Here is a 16,843-nt window from a genome sequence, read left to right as displayed (position 1 = left end):
ATGGATCCTCTCCTTGTTTGTCTTTGGTACCTGGAGTGAGACCACGACCCGAAGTCGTGCTCAGAGTGCCGGGCCATGCATGCGAAGGCTTTGAGGGAACAGTCCCTGAATCTAATGGTAGGCCGGTGCTAGTCTATGCAAGTTGATATCCTAGTCAATTGGACGGTCCCAGGATCGGTAGCGGAGCCAGAAATCATGGTCTTCCCACTCCAATCCTTGGGGCGATCGGTTAAGTCGAGGCACAAAAAACAAAGAAATCGAAGCGCTCTTTCACTTAGCTTCATCTTTCGGCCAACTCTCTAGACCTCGTTTGAGGAGCCTGTGCCTGGGCCATCTCCGTATTCTCGGAGTTTCTGGGAGGCAAAGCGACCCCTGCCCAACTCTGAGAGTTCTACGAGGCCATGCGGCTAATTTTTTAGCCAATCTGACACCACTGGAGCGTCTTCGAGCCCCGCAGAGTTGGAGATGGCTTGTTTGGGTTTCACAGCTGTGGCTTCGGCCTCAGCGCTGAGGGGCTCCCAGGGATCCAGTCCTGGATCTGGACCAGCACCCGTCATACCACCTTGACCTTCCCCAACACCGGTCCCAATGCTCCCAGTACCGCCTGCGCCTACAGATGGTGCCATATCCATTGTAATTGCCGACTCCGAAACTGGGTCGAATGGGCATCATACAATGCCGACTCCGACAGGAGTCTTGCCTCCTCGATTGGATCCTGAGCCCTTTTCCTGTGGGCTGGGCTTTGTGATGAATGGGAGGGGTCGCTGGGCCCTTTAGAATACTAGCCCCAAAAATAAATGGTCTGGCATGAAGACTTGAGGGAAGCCAGCGGACTGGATATTTCTCCAGATACTGGCATGCTTTCTCCCGCTGTCATGGATACTGAGGAGGGAGATTCTTCTGCTTTGGTGGTGAGGAAGGCAGCTGAGGTCCTGGACCTTTATCTGCCCTTGATGGCAGTCATGACTAATCTCTTGACAGAGGTGCTGCAGCCAGGAGATTCCACCTCAGAACCCCTGCTCCCATTCCTGTGAGGCCATCACTGGCGTCCTAGTGGGGGACCTGTTCAAACCCAGCACCGGGGCTCCTGTGAACAGGACGAGTGCCCGCCACCATCGCCCCACACCTGGGGACCCTAACTTCCTGATACAGCACCCCACCCCTGAAAGCTTTTGTGAACCAAGCCTCTACCTCCCAGGATGAGCTCCTTTCTGCTATGCCAGATAGGGAATCCAAAAGGCTGGACTCACTTGGGAAGAAGTTTTCTTTCCGCCAGCCTGGCCTTGTGGTCAATAAACACTGCATACCTTTTGATAATTCTAGGATGATTCTGTGATTTTAGCCAAAGTTTGATGTTTGTTGGGAATTCTGGCTAAGAAAAAGTAGTGAGATCAACATAAGCCCCACCATTATGGCTTCCTTTTGGAATCGTTTTTTGGAAATGTCTGTGGCTGGTAGATTTTCCTATGTGCCAGCTGACCATGCACCCAAATACTGCATATACTCACATCCTCAGAAAGATTGAACTTCCAAGGAAAAATCCTGCCATGTTGCATTTTTGAGCCTTTCCTGTGGTGGGTGATAACCTTCTCCCCTATGTGTGGATGAGACTATCATCATTAGCTGCAGAAGTGTGCGAACACAGAATAGCAGAACATATGTTTTTTATTGAATTCCTATCCACTATTTGCTTCTAATGGAAGTGTACACGAATGAACACATTTTAAAGATGCCTTCTGGATCATATGAGTTTGAGTACAACTTTAGGATACCCATAATCACTATTCCTAAACTCAGATTTTAGGGCACATTTCAGAAGTGCATAGCTTTCCTTCATACCAATTTTTTATTCTTTAAATGTTATCTTATGAATTGTTGCTTGGTCTGTAGAGTCTGAAAAAAAAGTACTAAGCTTCAGCTCAGTTAATGACTGTACATAGCTCATGTTTCTGGACAACCAATAAACGGTATTTAACACTGCGACCAGAAGGGTCTGCAGGTTGTAATGGTATATTACTTTTGTGGATCAGCCAACTTGTCAAAAAGTGCAAAGGAGCGCATTGTCGTCTATTTTTCCTTCTTTCTTTTAATACTTTTTTGAACTCAACTATTTCTTACATTGAGAAAACCACGAGCACATTACACAGAGGACCCCTTTTGGAATTCAGAATATTGTCTAATTTTTTTATGTACAGATTTCCCGATTCACCCGTATATTTCACACACCTTTCCCCAACAAACTGCAAGAAGGCATAAACTGCAAAAATAGAAAACGTTAATTGGCACTTAAAAAATTCCAAAAACTGTGATGGATTTTTTTTGTACTGCTCTCTCTGTTCCCGGAAACCTGAAAATAGGGCGATGCACAGCGAAACATTTGTTGATGCCATTTTTTGAAATAAACACCCACTTGCTTGCAGAGCACATTGTTATCCCTCAAAAATTCTTCCTATATTTTGGATGTTTTCTCTAGTCCCTCTGGTGGAATCAACAATTCCTGGGAGCTGGGTGTTTCCAACATAAAGGGAAAAAAGATGCAAATATGACCTGTTCATCTTTTGTTGAAAGCAAATGTTGTAAATGCTTATGTGCAAACTTCCCCAAATGTGAAAATGGCTCCAACTTTGGTGGGGGAAAGCCCCAGCGATTAGAGAGTTAAATAAGTAAGGTCAGTTTCCTAAACTGTTTATTTTTACACTTATGACTCCTCATCTTATTAGTTCACTCACTATCACCTGTTTATGCCAACCCTTATGGCCTCCTCTTACTTTTGGCATTCAGTGTTGCACGCAGTGGTTATGGTGTTGAGACATTATTCAATATGCTTCAAATAATGTTTGTTGATGAAACATAAATGCCCCATTTGGTCTTCTTAAAGTTGTTTCTTTCTGGTGTTCATTGTTTTGAGGCTTTCTTTCTGGTGTTCGTTCATTTGGAGGCTTGTATTCTACTTTCTTTCCAGAGAATACACTCTGCTTTTTGCTTCCCTTCAAGAATCTTCAGAGGTGTACAATAATGGATAAAACGCTGGGCATTTGACTTTTAAATTTTGCTGTGAAGGCTTTCAGTTCCTACCATTTTCAGTTGGCGATGTTAATTGTTTGAGTGTTTTTTGTTATCATTGACTTACTGATTTATTTGCTTGTTAATATTCTTGATGCCTTCGTTTTATAGTCGCTAGTAAGTAATGGTGACAGTATATGTTTTATTCCAAATCCTGTCTTTTATGCCTTCTTTTCTCTCATATTTATGTGCTCTTTCTGGATTTGAGGTTTGCTGTCTCGCTGCATACCTATGAGGGTAGATTATTATGTTTTTCACCTGTTCCTAAAAGCTTAACTGCAGCAGATACTTGTTCTTCCATCACTCTTCTTACTGTTTATCTTATTGTCCTTACCCAATAGTACGGTCATCCTTGTTTTTTGCAGTCATTCCTAGTTTATACTAGTTTTCATGTTTGTGCTGTCTCTGACAAGTACCTTCCAAAGGTTGCAGTTTCCAACATATTTGCACCTGTAATGTGCACTTTACTAAGAGAAGTGTCCTTAGCTTTCTCCAGGGAGTCATATGAGTTGCCAGACCTTTTCTCTTGTTGGTTTTTCTCCCAGTTATCACTGCTTCTTTGCCTCCTTCCTCTCTGACCGTCTTATTCTTTTTACTAGTTGTGTCTTTTAATTATTTGCCTGAGACTACTCTACTGTTTGTCTGGACCTTTATCTCTTGCTTTGGTTGACCTTTCCTCATGTAACTCCGCTCTTTATTAAATTTGACTACTCTAGGTTGATGAACACCGTTGCCTGCACATCATGCTTGCCTCCTTATTGCCCATAACATTTTGTCTCGCTTTGATCCCTGGTGCATTTCTGTTAATATAGGTTATTTGCACAAAACACAAAGTCTAACTCAGTCTCCCCCTTCCCTTTGTCTTTATTTACAAATGTGTCTCCTACAGTAGTTATATGGTCAGCAGGTATTTACCCTGCAGAGTCACGTTAAGTTCATCAGATGAAGATTAAGGTTATTTTAAAAACAGTATTAAACTCTAGGGGTGTGTGAAGCGTACTGACCCGAGGCAAAGCAGACCAGGCATTGAAATTGGAATGAAGATGTATTTATTTTTTTGGACGTTTATTTATTTGTTTTATAATAAACTTGTCAGAAACAAGGTGAATGTCAGATGTATACATTTACATAGTTAGTGTAAGTATAACATTATCTCATTACATACATGGAGGGCAAGCCAACTCAATAAGTGTGGAATCTGTTGAAGCATAATAGTGTCTCTGGTCTCAGCTCAGTCACCTCTGTTATGTCTCAAAGTACTCATGCTATCGCCTGCACATACCAACCCCCCCCCCCCAATTGAACACCAGTAGCATCATAAACATTATGTGTATATTACACAGAACATTCCAGCAGTAGAGCATGCTACATGTTCAAGATAAATATATAAATACTTATGGGATGTTAGAGGTGAGGGGTATAAAGCTGAAACTGGAATAAAGTTATGTAGAGGGATCTTGGCACTGGAATTATTGCAAGAGAGGGGAGACCACTGCAGAAGGGCTGATTATCAGAGATAATCTTGTTGTCTTAAGGGCATGTCGACCAAGGTAGTACAATGAGGGAATTCTAGGTGGGGCAACTTCCTAAATCTTGCTTTTGAAAACAAATGAGATTTCTCTTGTCAGGCAACATCATTTGACTATCACAGGATGGCTCAGAATGCTGTTAAGTCTGAGACCCTGCTGCTTGAATGCTTGTCACAACAATGTGACACTGAAACTGAGCATGGAACAAAGATGGATAGCTACAGGGTACACAAGATGGAAGAGCCAAGACAGGCAGATTTTGCCTATTAGGCGACCAGAATCAGCCCTGAGTACGAACATCAGAAAAGCCCCCTAAAAACAGTTAGTTGACCAGAGTACAAATAGAAAGGGGATCAAGTGGCACCTTCTTGCTCAGTTGCAGGAAGCAACTTCTGTAGCCCAGTCAAAGTCTTGCTGGTAAAGCAGATGACTTTCAAAGATTGATCAAACCATACTGATGGGATCATCCAACTATTCACCCCACCCAAACTGCTTTATTGATATTGTGTAACTGGATGTTTGCATTCATTAAGTGTGGGTCATACTTTGTGTGTCCATATCAAAGATAACTATTTAAACATCCTGCCACTCTTCCTTTTACCTTAATCCTTGTTGCCCCTCCTCCACTCTTCACTATTCCACCTACTTTTCCTTTTCCCATTGTTTATACTTTTACCTACCTCCTGCCATCTCTCAAACTTCCATCCATTCCGTTTTCATCCCAAAGGACTGGTCCACACCATTCCTAGATGGAGCATCAACCTAAAGGTTCACCCTGTGTCTTTTTAGCTTTGTGTCTCTTCCGTTCTGATAGATCTTTCTAGCTATCACCTTAAAAAACTAACTTGGGGTCAGTCTGGATCTGAGAACTTTTCTCCAGCACTGCTCCTGTTCGCCACTAGGTGGCCCATTGTGGCTCCCATACCACCCTGGAAGTGACGGAGCGAAGCTGCACATAAGTGGCATCCCGGGGTGCTGATATCCATTCCTTTCTTTCTGCACCATCTGACACAGATCTGGAATTCTGCTCACAATTGTGTCAGCACTCTGACAACTTCCTAATGAAATCCAGTGTATTAGTGAACAATGCCCCTCTTAAACTGATGGTTTTAAAACCATGCAGTGGCTGCAGAAAGAATATATCAGTCACAGACCCGTACAAAGTGTGTCTCTGGTGTTTGTGCTCAGGAAATGAACCAAAGTTATGCAATAGAAGCACCACCATGCTCCCAAAGGCTATCCAGGACCAAGAAGTGATGCTATACATCACTGACTAGAAGACTAATTTGCAGTCCTCGAGCAAACCCTGCTCTAAGTGTCAGGCACAGTCTCAAACTTGCTCATGAGGCCATTCCCTTGAAAGGTCGTCTTCATGGTTAAAGTCTTTCCGCAGTCCAAATTGTAGTCCAAACACAACCTCAAAAAAAGCAAAGTGGTCTTGACCCCTTCCCGCCACTCTGTATCCAAAGAGCAGGTGTGAGGGCATCATGTCACTTAGTCTTTTTCTGTGTCCCTTGTCACAGACCCTTTTCTTTAACTAATCCAGTGCACCCTAAGTTTCCCAAAACATCAGAAATGTGGCAGCAGATTTTTGGTGCACTTTCTTCTTCAACTTCCGTCCAAAGGAAATGTAGGGTTCAAGGTATGCCAGGTGCATGTTTATTTCACGTTTTCATTTCACTGTGCTTTTCTTTGATCACACCGGGACCTCTGGGGTCCTCACAAAAGTGATGTTGGTAGTTGCTGCCCACCTTCTGAAGTCAGGAATACCTGTATTCCCCTGTCTCAACAACTGTCTTTTGAAGACGAGCTGGCCGTAGTCAGTCGTAAATCACCTCCAGACGAGTGTGAACTAGTTGCATCATTTGCGTTTATGATCATAAAGCTGCCTTCCTACCTACCTGCTCTGTTGAATGACCTATTTTTAATATCTAAGAAGGTCCCAAGTTAGGAATTGACACACTGGTACCAACTATTCACGCTCCACGTCAAGAGCGCAGGAAGGGGCGAAAAAAATAAAAACTTATGTCCGCATCTAAAGGTGGCACTTATTTGCAGCTCCTTTCTGTTAATTCTGTGGTGGTAAGGAGCCAATGCGGACCTTCAAAACACCACCAAACATGCACAGGAGCATTGCAGATCTAGTCTGGTACCTGGAAAGTATTTTAAGGTGATTAATCTGCAGTTAAATAGTGTATGCACTAGGAAGCACCGTACCAAAGGTACGTAACTTGTTCTTTTAGCCCTGCACTACACTGAACTCTGTATTGTCCAGCATTTACCCTTCTATTATTTCCTATTTTCTTGATAGTAGTGTAGGACCTTATGGTATCCCGAGAAGGGTCCCCCAACGTTCCACTTTAGAGACGAGAAGCACCCATTTACACAACAGATAAATATCACCCCTGAGTCTAAAAGTAACAAGTGAACTCTACTGTAACCATGAATGTTTGCAACATTTTATGCCCTCCCTATTTGTGCAAATTACCCTTTCATCTGCAGATTGTAGTGAAATAAAAGTTAAGTTTGAAAGAAATACATATGTCCTACATTTGTAAGGTACGACCCCGCTGATCCATACATATAATTTCCCTGCAGTCTTTGTGGACTCAGAGTCATCTAGTGGATTAGGCTTCCTTGCTCAGGTTGCTGGATTAATTTGTTCAGTTTTATAGGGTTTGGTACCTTTTTACCTTTTTCCTCTTTCAGATTGGGAATGTGCTTTCTGCTCTCTTCAATATCCATAATGATTAGTGAAGAAGAAAAATATACTTATGAATCTTGTTCTGTTGGATTCTTTTTACAGCAGATTCATTACCTTGCGATTCTTCCCCTGCGCTGAATTAGATCCAGAAAACGTCTGCAATAGCCAGCAGGTGGCACCACCGGCCTCAGTCGCAAATAGATGTCTTGACATGAAACACTTGAGCCCCATATATGTGCCCCCGCGTAATTTCCTTTTATATTGTGCTCTACAATGTGGATGCGGAGCAGTGCTTCTACTAATTTCATTACCTAACTCAAGTCTTTGAACTTTGAAATCTCACACTGAAAATAACAGGTTGCAAGCTTAGTTGCCCATGCTGGAAAGCAGTGTCTGTTACGGTTCCTGGCTATGTCAGCCTGTAGTGGCTTGGCACCAAGCATGGCTCCGGTTCTTGTGGCAAATGCTCCCTGGTGTAATAACCCAGAGCCATCAGGGAGCTGGAAGCCAAACTCTGCATTGCTAAGCGCAAAAAGCACGATCTATCCCAATCCAAGTAACAAGCTCTTTCATGGAGCCGATTGCCCTTGTCAAGTATGTTGGGGACCAAGTCGATAAACCGTTCAAAGAAGCAGCTTAGAAAAATAGAGGTGCTTCAATGTCCTTAAGCTCATGATCTAGAGACATATCTCACATCTGGCAGTCAAGAAACCCTGTGATGACTTTGCCTTCTTTTTTGGATCTCCAAGCCAAACATAGAACCAATATGCTCAGAGTTTCTAGGTCAAGTTTTCTAGGCTTTGTCAACTGTGCAGTTTGTTGAGGCCTTCAAAGAGACCATGCTGCAGATATTCAAGATAATTCTGGCTCAGTCTGGCAAAGCTTAAGGCTCCGTGGACCCAATGAGATTTGAACAATGTTCTTTCATGTACCAGTCCTGTAGTCTTTCTGGGGGGGGGGGGGGGCAGGGGGGGGAGAGTGAGAGAGAGAGACTTTATTGTTTAGTTACTTAATAACACAAAAAATAAAAATAGGTAAGCACTATATAAAAAGGTAAAAAAGAAAAATCATTGTTCAGTCCTTTCAGTTCGGCTCCATAGGAGCTTCCTTTAAATGATGGTTAAGTGTTGCTATTTAAATAATTTGCATTGCTCCAGTGTGAGTAGAGCTTCGCTTAATGCCATTGTAGTCCATTGTCAGGCATTAAGCCTGTCCGCCTCCTTTAGATTGACAGGGGGGCAGTGCTGCTCGTTTAACTCCTGCTTTTGTGACACCTGCAGTAGAATCTTTACCAAGGCACAATTCAACTGTAGGTCACCAGGTGCAAAGCACGCCATTACTGCTAGTCTCCGTGTCCGTATGCCTTTTTAATTAAATTTGCTCTTCAATAGGGCTTTTCGTTCTAGTGTGAGATGATCGCATGAACAAAGGACGTGGAGGAGATCTTCCATGTCCTCACCGCACAGGCGGCAGTTAGAGTTGTTTACGTCCCTCATCAAGGGGGCTGCATAAAAGACAAGTGGTAGGAGACCAAGTTGGTACTTTAAGACGTCGTCCTTTGTTAGTTTCGAGAAGCTCTGGCCTAGGTATGGCTGTGGTGTCGACGACATGTAAGTGTGTAGGGTCATCCAGGCGTGAGACCTCCGTGAGAAGGCTGCTTTGTCCTCCAGTAATGACTGGAGCCTAAGTGATTCCCTAGCTGCTTTCTTAAAGGCATTGAGTGGGATTGAGGTCCTCCACAAGTCTCTCTGGGGAGAGTGGGGGGGGGGAAGTGGTGGAGGATAAAGGGGGGAATCTACAATTAATGGTCCAATCAGAATAGTTCCTATTTGCCACCTTATTTCGCCCTTACATCAACTCTTCAAGTGTTTACTAATGTCATGAAGGTAGTTGCTCCCTATTTTTGCTGGGCAGGTTATCCATGTATTTCATTGCCTTAACGGCTGGCTGGTGTAGGCGTGCTAATCTCAGACCACCTGAAGAAAACTATTTTGTTATCCACCCTTTGGTTTTCTATCATTGAGTTCAATTCTCATCTTCAACCTTCAAAAAGGCTGCTATCTAGTGTGGCTGTGTTGAACATTGTGAGCTTGAAGGTTTTCCACCTATGCATTGAGCCCTGAGACTTTAAGGCATTAATCATGAAGTTTTGGGCTAGAGCTACCGTTCTATCCTAGGTGGTCTGAGAATCCGCAGCCTGTTAGCGTCTTGTATCCTGTTTGTTCCCCATGCTTGTGGACCTTTAATCGATGCTGGACTTGCAGTTGGCACACCATTGGGGAACACTTTTAGACATGATCTGTATCTTTGGGCCGTCTCAAGATTTCTATTGGTGAACAACAGACGTGAACCTGATCAGACTAGACTGTTTCCCGTACCCACTTACGTAATCACGATGGTGGCAGGTCACGCTAAGTACTAATGTATAAGACAAAGCCTTGTGGTACTACAGCAAGCAGGGCGGTGTAGGAATCACATGCTCTTTGGAAGGCTGAGGCTGTAGAGCTGTCTGGCACATCACAGTATCTCCATGATGTTCAGTCATCAGCAGGATTCCTCAGCATTAGATCAGTTGAAGTCAGCAAGCATCATCTTGCCTTGCCAATCACAAGTGGCATCTCCATACAAAGATGTAATTTTCCTTCTGGTCTACATCCACCATTCCATTAGATAGTGATATGTATTGTACTTGAGTTCCTTTTTGAATTGGATTACATTGACCATTGCTTTTGAGATATGATGATGAGGACAGTGGCAATAGATTTAGAATAGATGGGTTTGGATTACAAGTAATTGTTCCATATTGATAAGTTTACTCCATTCTGTAGACAAGCACTACCATTTTCTTAACCTCATTAGGAAAGCTGAAGAGGGGATCAATCTGCTCAAGTAATTTGAGATAGATGATCGTGACTTCTGTAATTTTAGAAGGTGTTGTTTCCAAGAAGACTCAGAGGTAAATATTTTCAGTATATTTATTACCTATTTTGTGTAGCTGTGTATAACAAAACCCTTAATATTGTTACTAGATAATATTTGTTAGGAGTTGGCCTGTCAGAATGTTCACTGAGAGGTAGACATTCAAATGAAAAGACTGCTGAATTCAGTGGTTTCCACATTCCCATCTGTTTAATGTAAATGTTTGAGGTGCTTTTAAATTGCTTGTTTTTGTATTTCTAGTCATAGCATTCAAGTTCTAAATCAGTATTGTCTAAAAGAATTTAATTTAACACACACACAAAAGCATTTGGCAATGTGTACTGGATTTTTAATTTCCTTGTTAAAAAGGCATTATTTGTAAATTCTGGAGAGAAAGAAAGAAACACGTTAACAAATACATCATTTTGCTTTTTTGTTATTTCTTGAATGCTTATCCAGGAAGTTGTCACCTGCTTTCCATCAGGCACTACTATCTTTTTGTCAGATGTCAGCAGACAGTCGTTTAGGATCAGAGGTATGATCTGAATTTGTATTTGTACATGTAAAATAGTGATTCTAATCCGTTAATGAGGTTTGAATTAATGTTGGACCATTTAATGTATGCAGAATTCAATGTTTAATATACACAATTTATATTTTGTACCTGATGTGCTTTCTTTAGTTATATCTTTGAATTTGGTTATTTAACTCCTATTTTTTTTTTCATGGAATATTTTAATTTACTATATGTTAGAATTGAAGTTCATAGGTACTTATTTTGAACTGAGCATCACTACTGTGGAAGATGGTATGTTTTATTCAAGGGGGTATAGAAGGGTACATACAAAATGGCAGCCTAATTATATATTTCCTTTCACTAAACACAGATTTATGCTGTAAATAAAGTAGAACTTGTTGCAGGTGTCCTCAGTGAAGGAAGATGACATTTGCTGCATCTTGTTTGCTGTGGGATGCAGAGACATTGGCTCATTATCACGTTGTTTCCCTGTCCCCTGCTGAGCAGAAGAATTGGTAGATTTGTGAAAAAAGTGCATCAGAACTGTACTTTTGGAGCCTGGCATCCTCAAGATGGTGGCCTGCTGCTTTGCTATATGGAAGGGCAATCTGTGGAGCTGCCAGAAAGTGAACCATGCAGATTAAGTGCATTGCTTTCTGTCTCATGGAGGATGCTAACCTAAGATTGTGGTTCCTAAATGACTACTGACTGAACATTGAGATTGTCAAGGTTTCCAAGTTGCAGCCGTCTCACTAAAAGGCTTTCTATTGAAATGGTTAGCAGTTCTTTTGAGACTTAGAGGTATTGTTAATTATACCACTATTGGTAGGGTAGATCCTTGTCAGAAAACATTTAATATAACCAATTGTGACAGTAGCCTTCCCCGCGCATCCTAAAAATCCATGCTTGTCAAAGGTGAATAACTTTTCCTGGAGACACATAAAAGCAACTACAGAGAACATTGATCAAATTAAGACAGACATGGCAGCAATGTAGAAAGGACATGTATGACCTGTTCTAACCTAATGCTGAATCAAAAGTGGTAGAGATAGAAAATGAATGTTGTGAATCATGCCTTGCAGCACTATTGTAAATCCAGTGGCTAAGAAATTGGAAAACATTAACAGGCAAAACAGCTTCAGGATTTCCAACTTTGCTGACTGACCTGAAATGTTACTCTTGCACAAAAAATATACTCATCCTGCATTTCCTTCATCTGATAGTTTCCTTTCCCTTTGAAGTAGTTTCTGCATCATGTTGAAGTTCTAGCCCAGCAAAACATTCTGTATATTACAATCTAGGTGAAGAGGAGTGGCCAACTAATCTAGATCTTCAGAGGCGTTTGTGAGATTGCAGTCCTCTTGGTCAGGAGCTCAAAGTTATTCATCTAATAAGATTTTACTGAGGAGATCATTATGATCAGAAGGTTGTTCTCTAAAGTAAGATCGCACGTTTAGGCACTTAAATGCAAAATTCCTGACTACACAAAGGTTTTCAAAATATAACTTCAGTTATGTAACTTCCCTTCTCTTAACCCAATGACCTAAAAGCTTACTTTGACACCCATCGTGTGGTTATGGAGTTGCTCCAATTAATTTCTACATGTTCAGTGGTTGTATGCCCTCAGTAATGCTTTGTACTTGTTATTAAACATGAGCTTGTTTACCAGCTTTTTCTAGATTAGCCTACAGTAAGTTGTCACTTAAGCTTCTCCATTATTGACTGGCTATTCCTAGTTGGTGGCATTATTCCTATTTGATTCAGATAGTATATAGTTAACTGATCAACGCGGTCTTCTCATGACTCAGCTGGTGATGTTTGGGTAGGTGGTCGAGACTACAAAACGTGCCACTCTCTCAGCATTTACTTGTGCCCCTGGATGTCTCTTTGAGGCCTGGTTTTTATTGTTTCTTGTCTAGTCCCCAATATCTTGTATTATCAAGATAGAAGAAATAATTATTTTGTTCTCCTCCAGAGGATCCTCACCTATAGCCATAATCACCAAATTGCCCTTCCCCTAAGCTGGATCCCAGAGTACTTTAAAAAACATAGATTTATATGTATGTATATGCAAAACCTTTCAGAGGAAGGTGCACTTTAAACATAGAAAAACTATCTTTACAGCCTTATGGTAGTCCTTTTGCTTTTTGTTGAGTGCTCTGCCTGTGTCAAAAAGGAGGGCCAATGAAACACCCATGACCTTTGAATTCCATGTCTGCCAGGGAATCACCTAGAAGACTGCTGCCTCTGCCAGAGAATACCCAAAGTCCCCTTAAAGGACAGGCAGAATATCATTCTACATGAGACTATTCACACAACTGCCTCATAAAGACATGAGGGGTGAAGAGAACTCTCCAAGGAAAACCAGAATGGTAGGTCCAGACAGAAGCATCCACATAGGAAGAGACTCCAATCCCTGTTGATGTTCCCTCTAAGATTTTTGATGTTGAAGCAGCTGTTGTTACTGAAGATTCACAGATGGATTGCGTTGATGCCCAAATTACATTAACTCTCAGTGTCGGCATTGAGGACTTTTAGCCCTTTCAGGAAAAACACTGACCCTGAGATGATAACTGGAGCTGTCATCTGAGTGGCTTTACCATTTAAAGAAATGAAAACTACTGCAGGCTACTGCATACCTCCTATTTGGGAGTTCTCCAAGTCTTACTCTCCCATAAAAAAAGGTTTCTCTAGTGGTTGATCTCTCCACTACTCCATCTCCATGAAGGTATGTCTTTACTCATTTTTCTCTAGCTCCTCTGACTTCTCCAGAGCCTCTCTTGACTCCTCATTAACCTAATGTGAGATGCTGGCCTGGTTTGTATTGGGTACCAGAGGTACTTAAACCTTATACCAGGTCCAGTGATCCACCTTAGTGAAATGTAGGTAGTGTCTAGCAGCTTAGGTTGTCTAAAGGTAGCTGTAGCAGAGCAGCCAAGGCTGAACTAAGACTCTTGCACAGCTCTTGCAATACCACAGTAGTCACACAGTACTGATACACAAGAAGGACAATACTCAGTGTTACCAAAAATAAAGGTACTTTACTTTAGTTACCCAAGGCCAAAAATATCTTAGATGCTATACTCCCTCTGGAGTTTAGTATTATACACAATATATACACTAGTAACCAAAATCAGGTAAGTAAATAGTCAGAATAGTGCAAACAGTAAAAAACACAATAGGTTGCAGTGGGCCTAGGGACAACACAAACCATATACTGAAATAGTGAAATGCGAATGTCTGTGTAGGTGGGTGTCCTACACCGCGCCTCCAGAACTGCAGCCTTGGCGACGGAGGAGTCTTTCTTCCGTCTCCATGATGCGTTGTCATGGAGACGCATTGGAACCGCGCCTCGGGGCGAGGCCGGACTTCCGGGTTGTCGGCTCTGAAAACGGCGAAAGCCGGATAAAGGGGGACGCCGCGGCAGAGACGAGGAAGGAGGACGAGAGGAGTCAAGGAGAGGAGAACGTGATCTCACCGGCAGCCGAACCCAGACGGAAGGAGCAGCAACCCCGCAGTTACATGGGAGAGGGAGAAACCTCCCAAGAAGACGAAGAATCCTGCCACGCCCCAGGAGGATCGTGGCTCAATAAGGTACGGGGTTTATTCAGGGACAGTTACTCTAAAGGGGCAGGAGGGAGGAAAAAGGAGGGAAAAGGAACCGGGGAGGGTAGAAGGGGAACAGGGCAGTTTTGGTTGGGGAACTGGGGAAGTCACAAAGCACGTCCACTGCCTGGCACTACCCTGACACAGACCCAATAGTCGTCCACCAAAACACCCCCCCCCCCTAACTACACCATCCCCTATCGGTTTTTCCCTCACACCCCTCCCTTCTATTAATAAGATATAAATATAATACTTACCGTCCCACTTACCGTGTCTTGTCCTCTGGGTCTGTCGAGAGTCCACGTGCACCCAAGGAGAAGCCGTCAGTGGAACAACCCTAAAAAGAAAAAAGGAAACATTGAGGACCTGCATACACCACAGCACCTATAAACAGAGACTCCTCGAAGAAAAGACACAAAGAGAAGACCAGTTTCAAGAGTTTATTTTGTTGATACCCATATCCTCGTGATAGTTGATTACGCTAGCAGATATCCGGAGGCCATTCCCCTTACCAGTACCACCACCAAGACAGTTGCACAAGCCATGATATCCTTTTTCTCGAGGGTTGGTGTTCCTGAAGAAATCCTTACCGACCAGGGGACCCCATTAGTTTCTGGGCTCATGAAACAGATATGTAAGGCCCTAGGGATTACCCAGATAAAGACATCGGTATATCATCCACAAACTGATGGCTTAGTGGAACGATATAACCGCACCATTAAGACCCTTTTGCGTAAAATAGTAAACGACTCAGGCAAAGATTGGGATCAGAAACTATCCCTGGTCCTGTATGCAATTAGAACACATGAACAATCATCTACTGGGCATAGTCTGTTCGAAGTGGTATTCGGAAGACAACCTCGCAACTTGCTAGATATGGCGGCAGAGCTATGGAGGAAGAGAATGATGAGGAGAGACCCCTTCTAGACTGTATTCATAACTTAAAGGCCCATCTCCAGACGGTCTGGGAAGACGTGAGACACCACTTAGAATTAGCTCAACAAAACCAAAAAGCTTCTTATGATCAGGGTACTAAACTGCGGGTTCTTCACCCCAATGGTCAAGAACTGGTCATGCGACCCACCTCTGAACATAAGTTGCTGGCAAAATGGCAGGGGCCATATCGCGTAATAAAAGCAGTCACCCCTGTTACTTACCTGATCGAAATAAATAATATCCCTAAACGGACTCAGATCTACCATATCAATTTGCTAAAGAAATGGGAGAACCCGGGGGACGAGAATGACCGTCCTGCTACGGGATGCATGATAACCACAACCAACTCACTAGGGTTAGAACTCTGTCCCACTCTACAGCCGGACAACCAAAAACACCCTCATGTCAATGACTCCTTAGCTAATACCGAGAAAAATCAACTATTTACATTAATCCAAAAACATTCCGACTTCTTTTCAGAACTACCTGGGCGCACTTCTTTAGTACAACACCATATTAGAACCCCTGAAGGACGTACGGTACGCCTACGTCCCTACCGAATTCCGGAAGCAAGAAAGATTCTGATAGAGGAAGAGATAGCAAAGATGCTGTCCCTAAAAGTCATCGAAATGTCCACCAGTCTGTGGTGTTCCCCTGTCGTTTTAGTCCCAAAACCAGATGGCTCGGTCCGGTTTTGTATAGATTTTAGGAAACTAAATGAGATATCCCTTTTCGATACTTATCCTATTCCCCTAGTAGATGAAGTACTAGAGAAGATTGGGCATGCACGTTACATGTCCACTATTGATCTCACAAAGGGATATTAGCAGATTCCCTTAGCCCCACAAGACAGAGAAAAGACAGCGTTTACTACCCCATCAGGTTTATATCAATTTACAGTCCTTCCCTTTGGTCTTCACGGTGCTCCGGCTACATTCCAATGATTAATGGACCGGCTTTTACGTCCCTTCCAAGAATATACTGCTGCTTATCTTGATGACATTGTTATCTTTAGCGCAACCTGGACAGAACATCTCCAACATTTAGACAACGTGTTCTCTGCCTTAGCAGAAGCCGGACTCACCGCCAATCCCTCGAAGTGCACCCTAGGTCAAACCCAAATCGTCTATTTAGGCTATGTCATTGGTATGGGAGTTCTACGTCCTCAGAAAGATAAAGTAGAGACCATTAGACAGATACCACTCCCCAGAACAAAAAAAGAACTCCGGTCCTTCCTGGGGTTGGTGGGGTATTATCGTAGATTCATCCCACAATACTCAACCATGACAGCCTCCCTCACAGACCTACTAAAGAAGCAATATCCTACGACCCTGCTTTTTCTCCCACCCAGTTCAAGAGCTTCTCATTGCTTAAAGAAGCCCTTTCAACCGAACCCGTACTGCGATGTCCGGATTTTTTTAGACCTTTTCATCTGTTTACTGACGCTTCCAACGTCGGACTAGGTGCCGCCCTAGCCCAACCTGACGACCTGGGGTATGATCACCCCATTGTTTATGTCAGTCGCAAGCTACTGCCTCGAGAAACCCACTATCGAAAAGGAATGCCTTG

The 16,843-nt window shown here is 42.8% G+C and overlaps 1 protein-coding gene across 6 annotated transcripts in view; it reads left to right on the top strand.

Annotated features, from left to right (window-relative positions):
- Positions 1 to 16,843, top strand: part of RELCH (RAB11 binding and LisH domain, coiled-coil and HEAT repeat containing) — a 1,006,576-nt gene that overhangs the window by 278,526 nt on the left and 711,207 nt on the right. For all 6 annotated transcript variants that reach the window (XM_069219494.1, XM_069219496.1, XM_069219495.1 and 3 more), the window contains one exon: positions 10,675 to 10,750. In XM_069219494.1, the coding sequence (XP_069075595.1) occupies positions 10,675 to 10,750 (76 nt within the window). The remainder of the gene's footprint in view (positions 1 to 10,674; positions 10,751 to 16,843) is intronic.

Source organism: Pleurodeles waltl, chromosome 2_2, assembly GCF_031143425.1.
Source record: "Pleurodeles waltl isolate 20211129_DDA chromosome 2_2, aPleWal1.hap1.20221129, whole genome shotgun sequence".
Classification (NCBI taxonomy): domain Eukaryota; kingdom Metazoa; phylum Chordata; class Amphibia; order Caudata; family Salamandridae; genus Pleurodeles; species Pleurodeles waltl.
The sequence above is the reverse complement of the archived record's forward strand: the minus strand, read 5'-3'. Positions and strand labels throughout refer to the sequence as shown.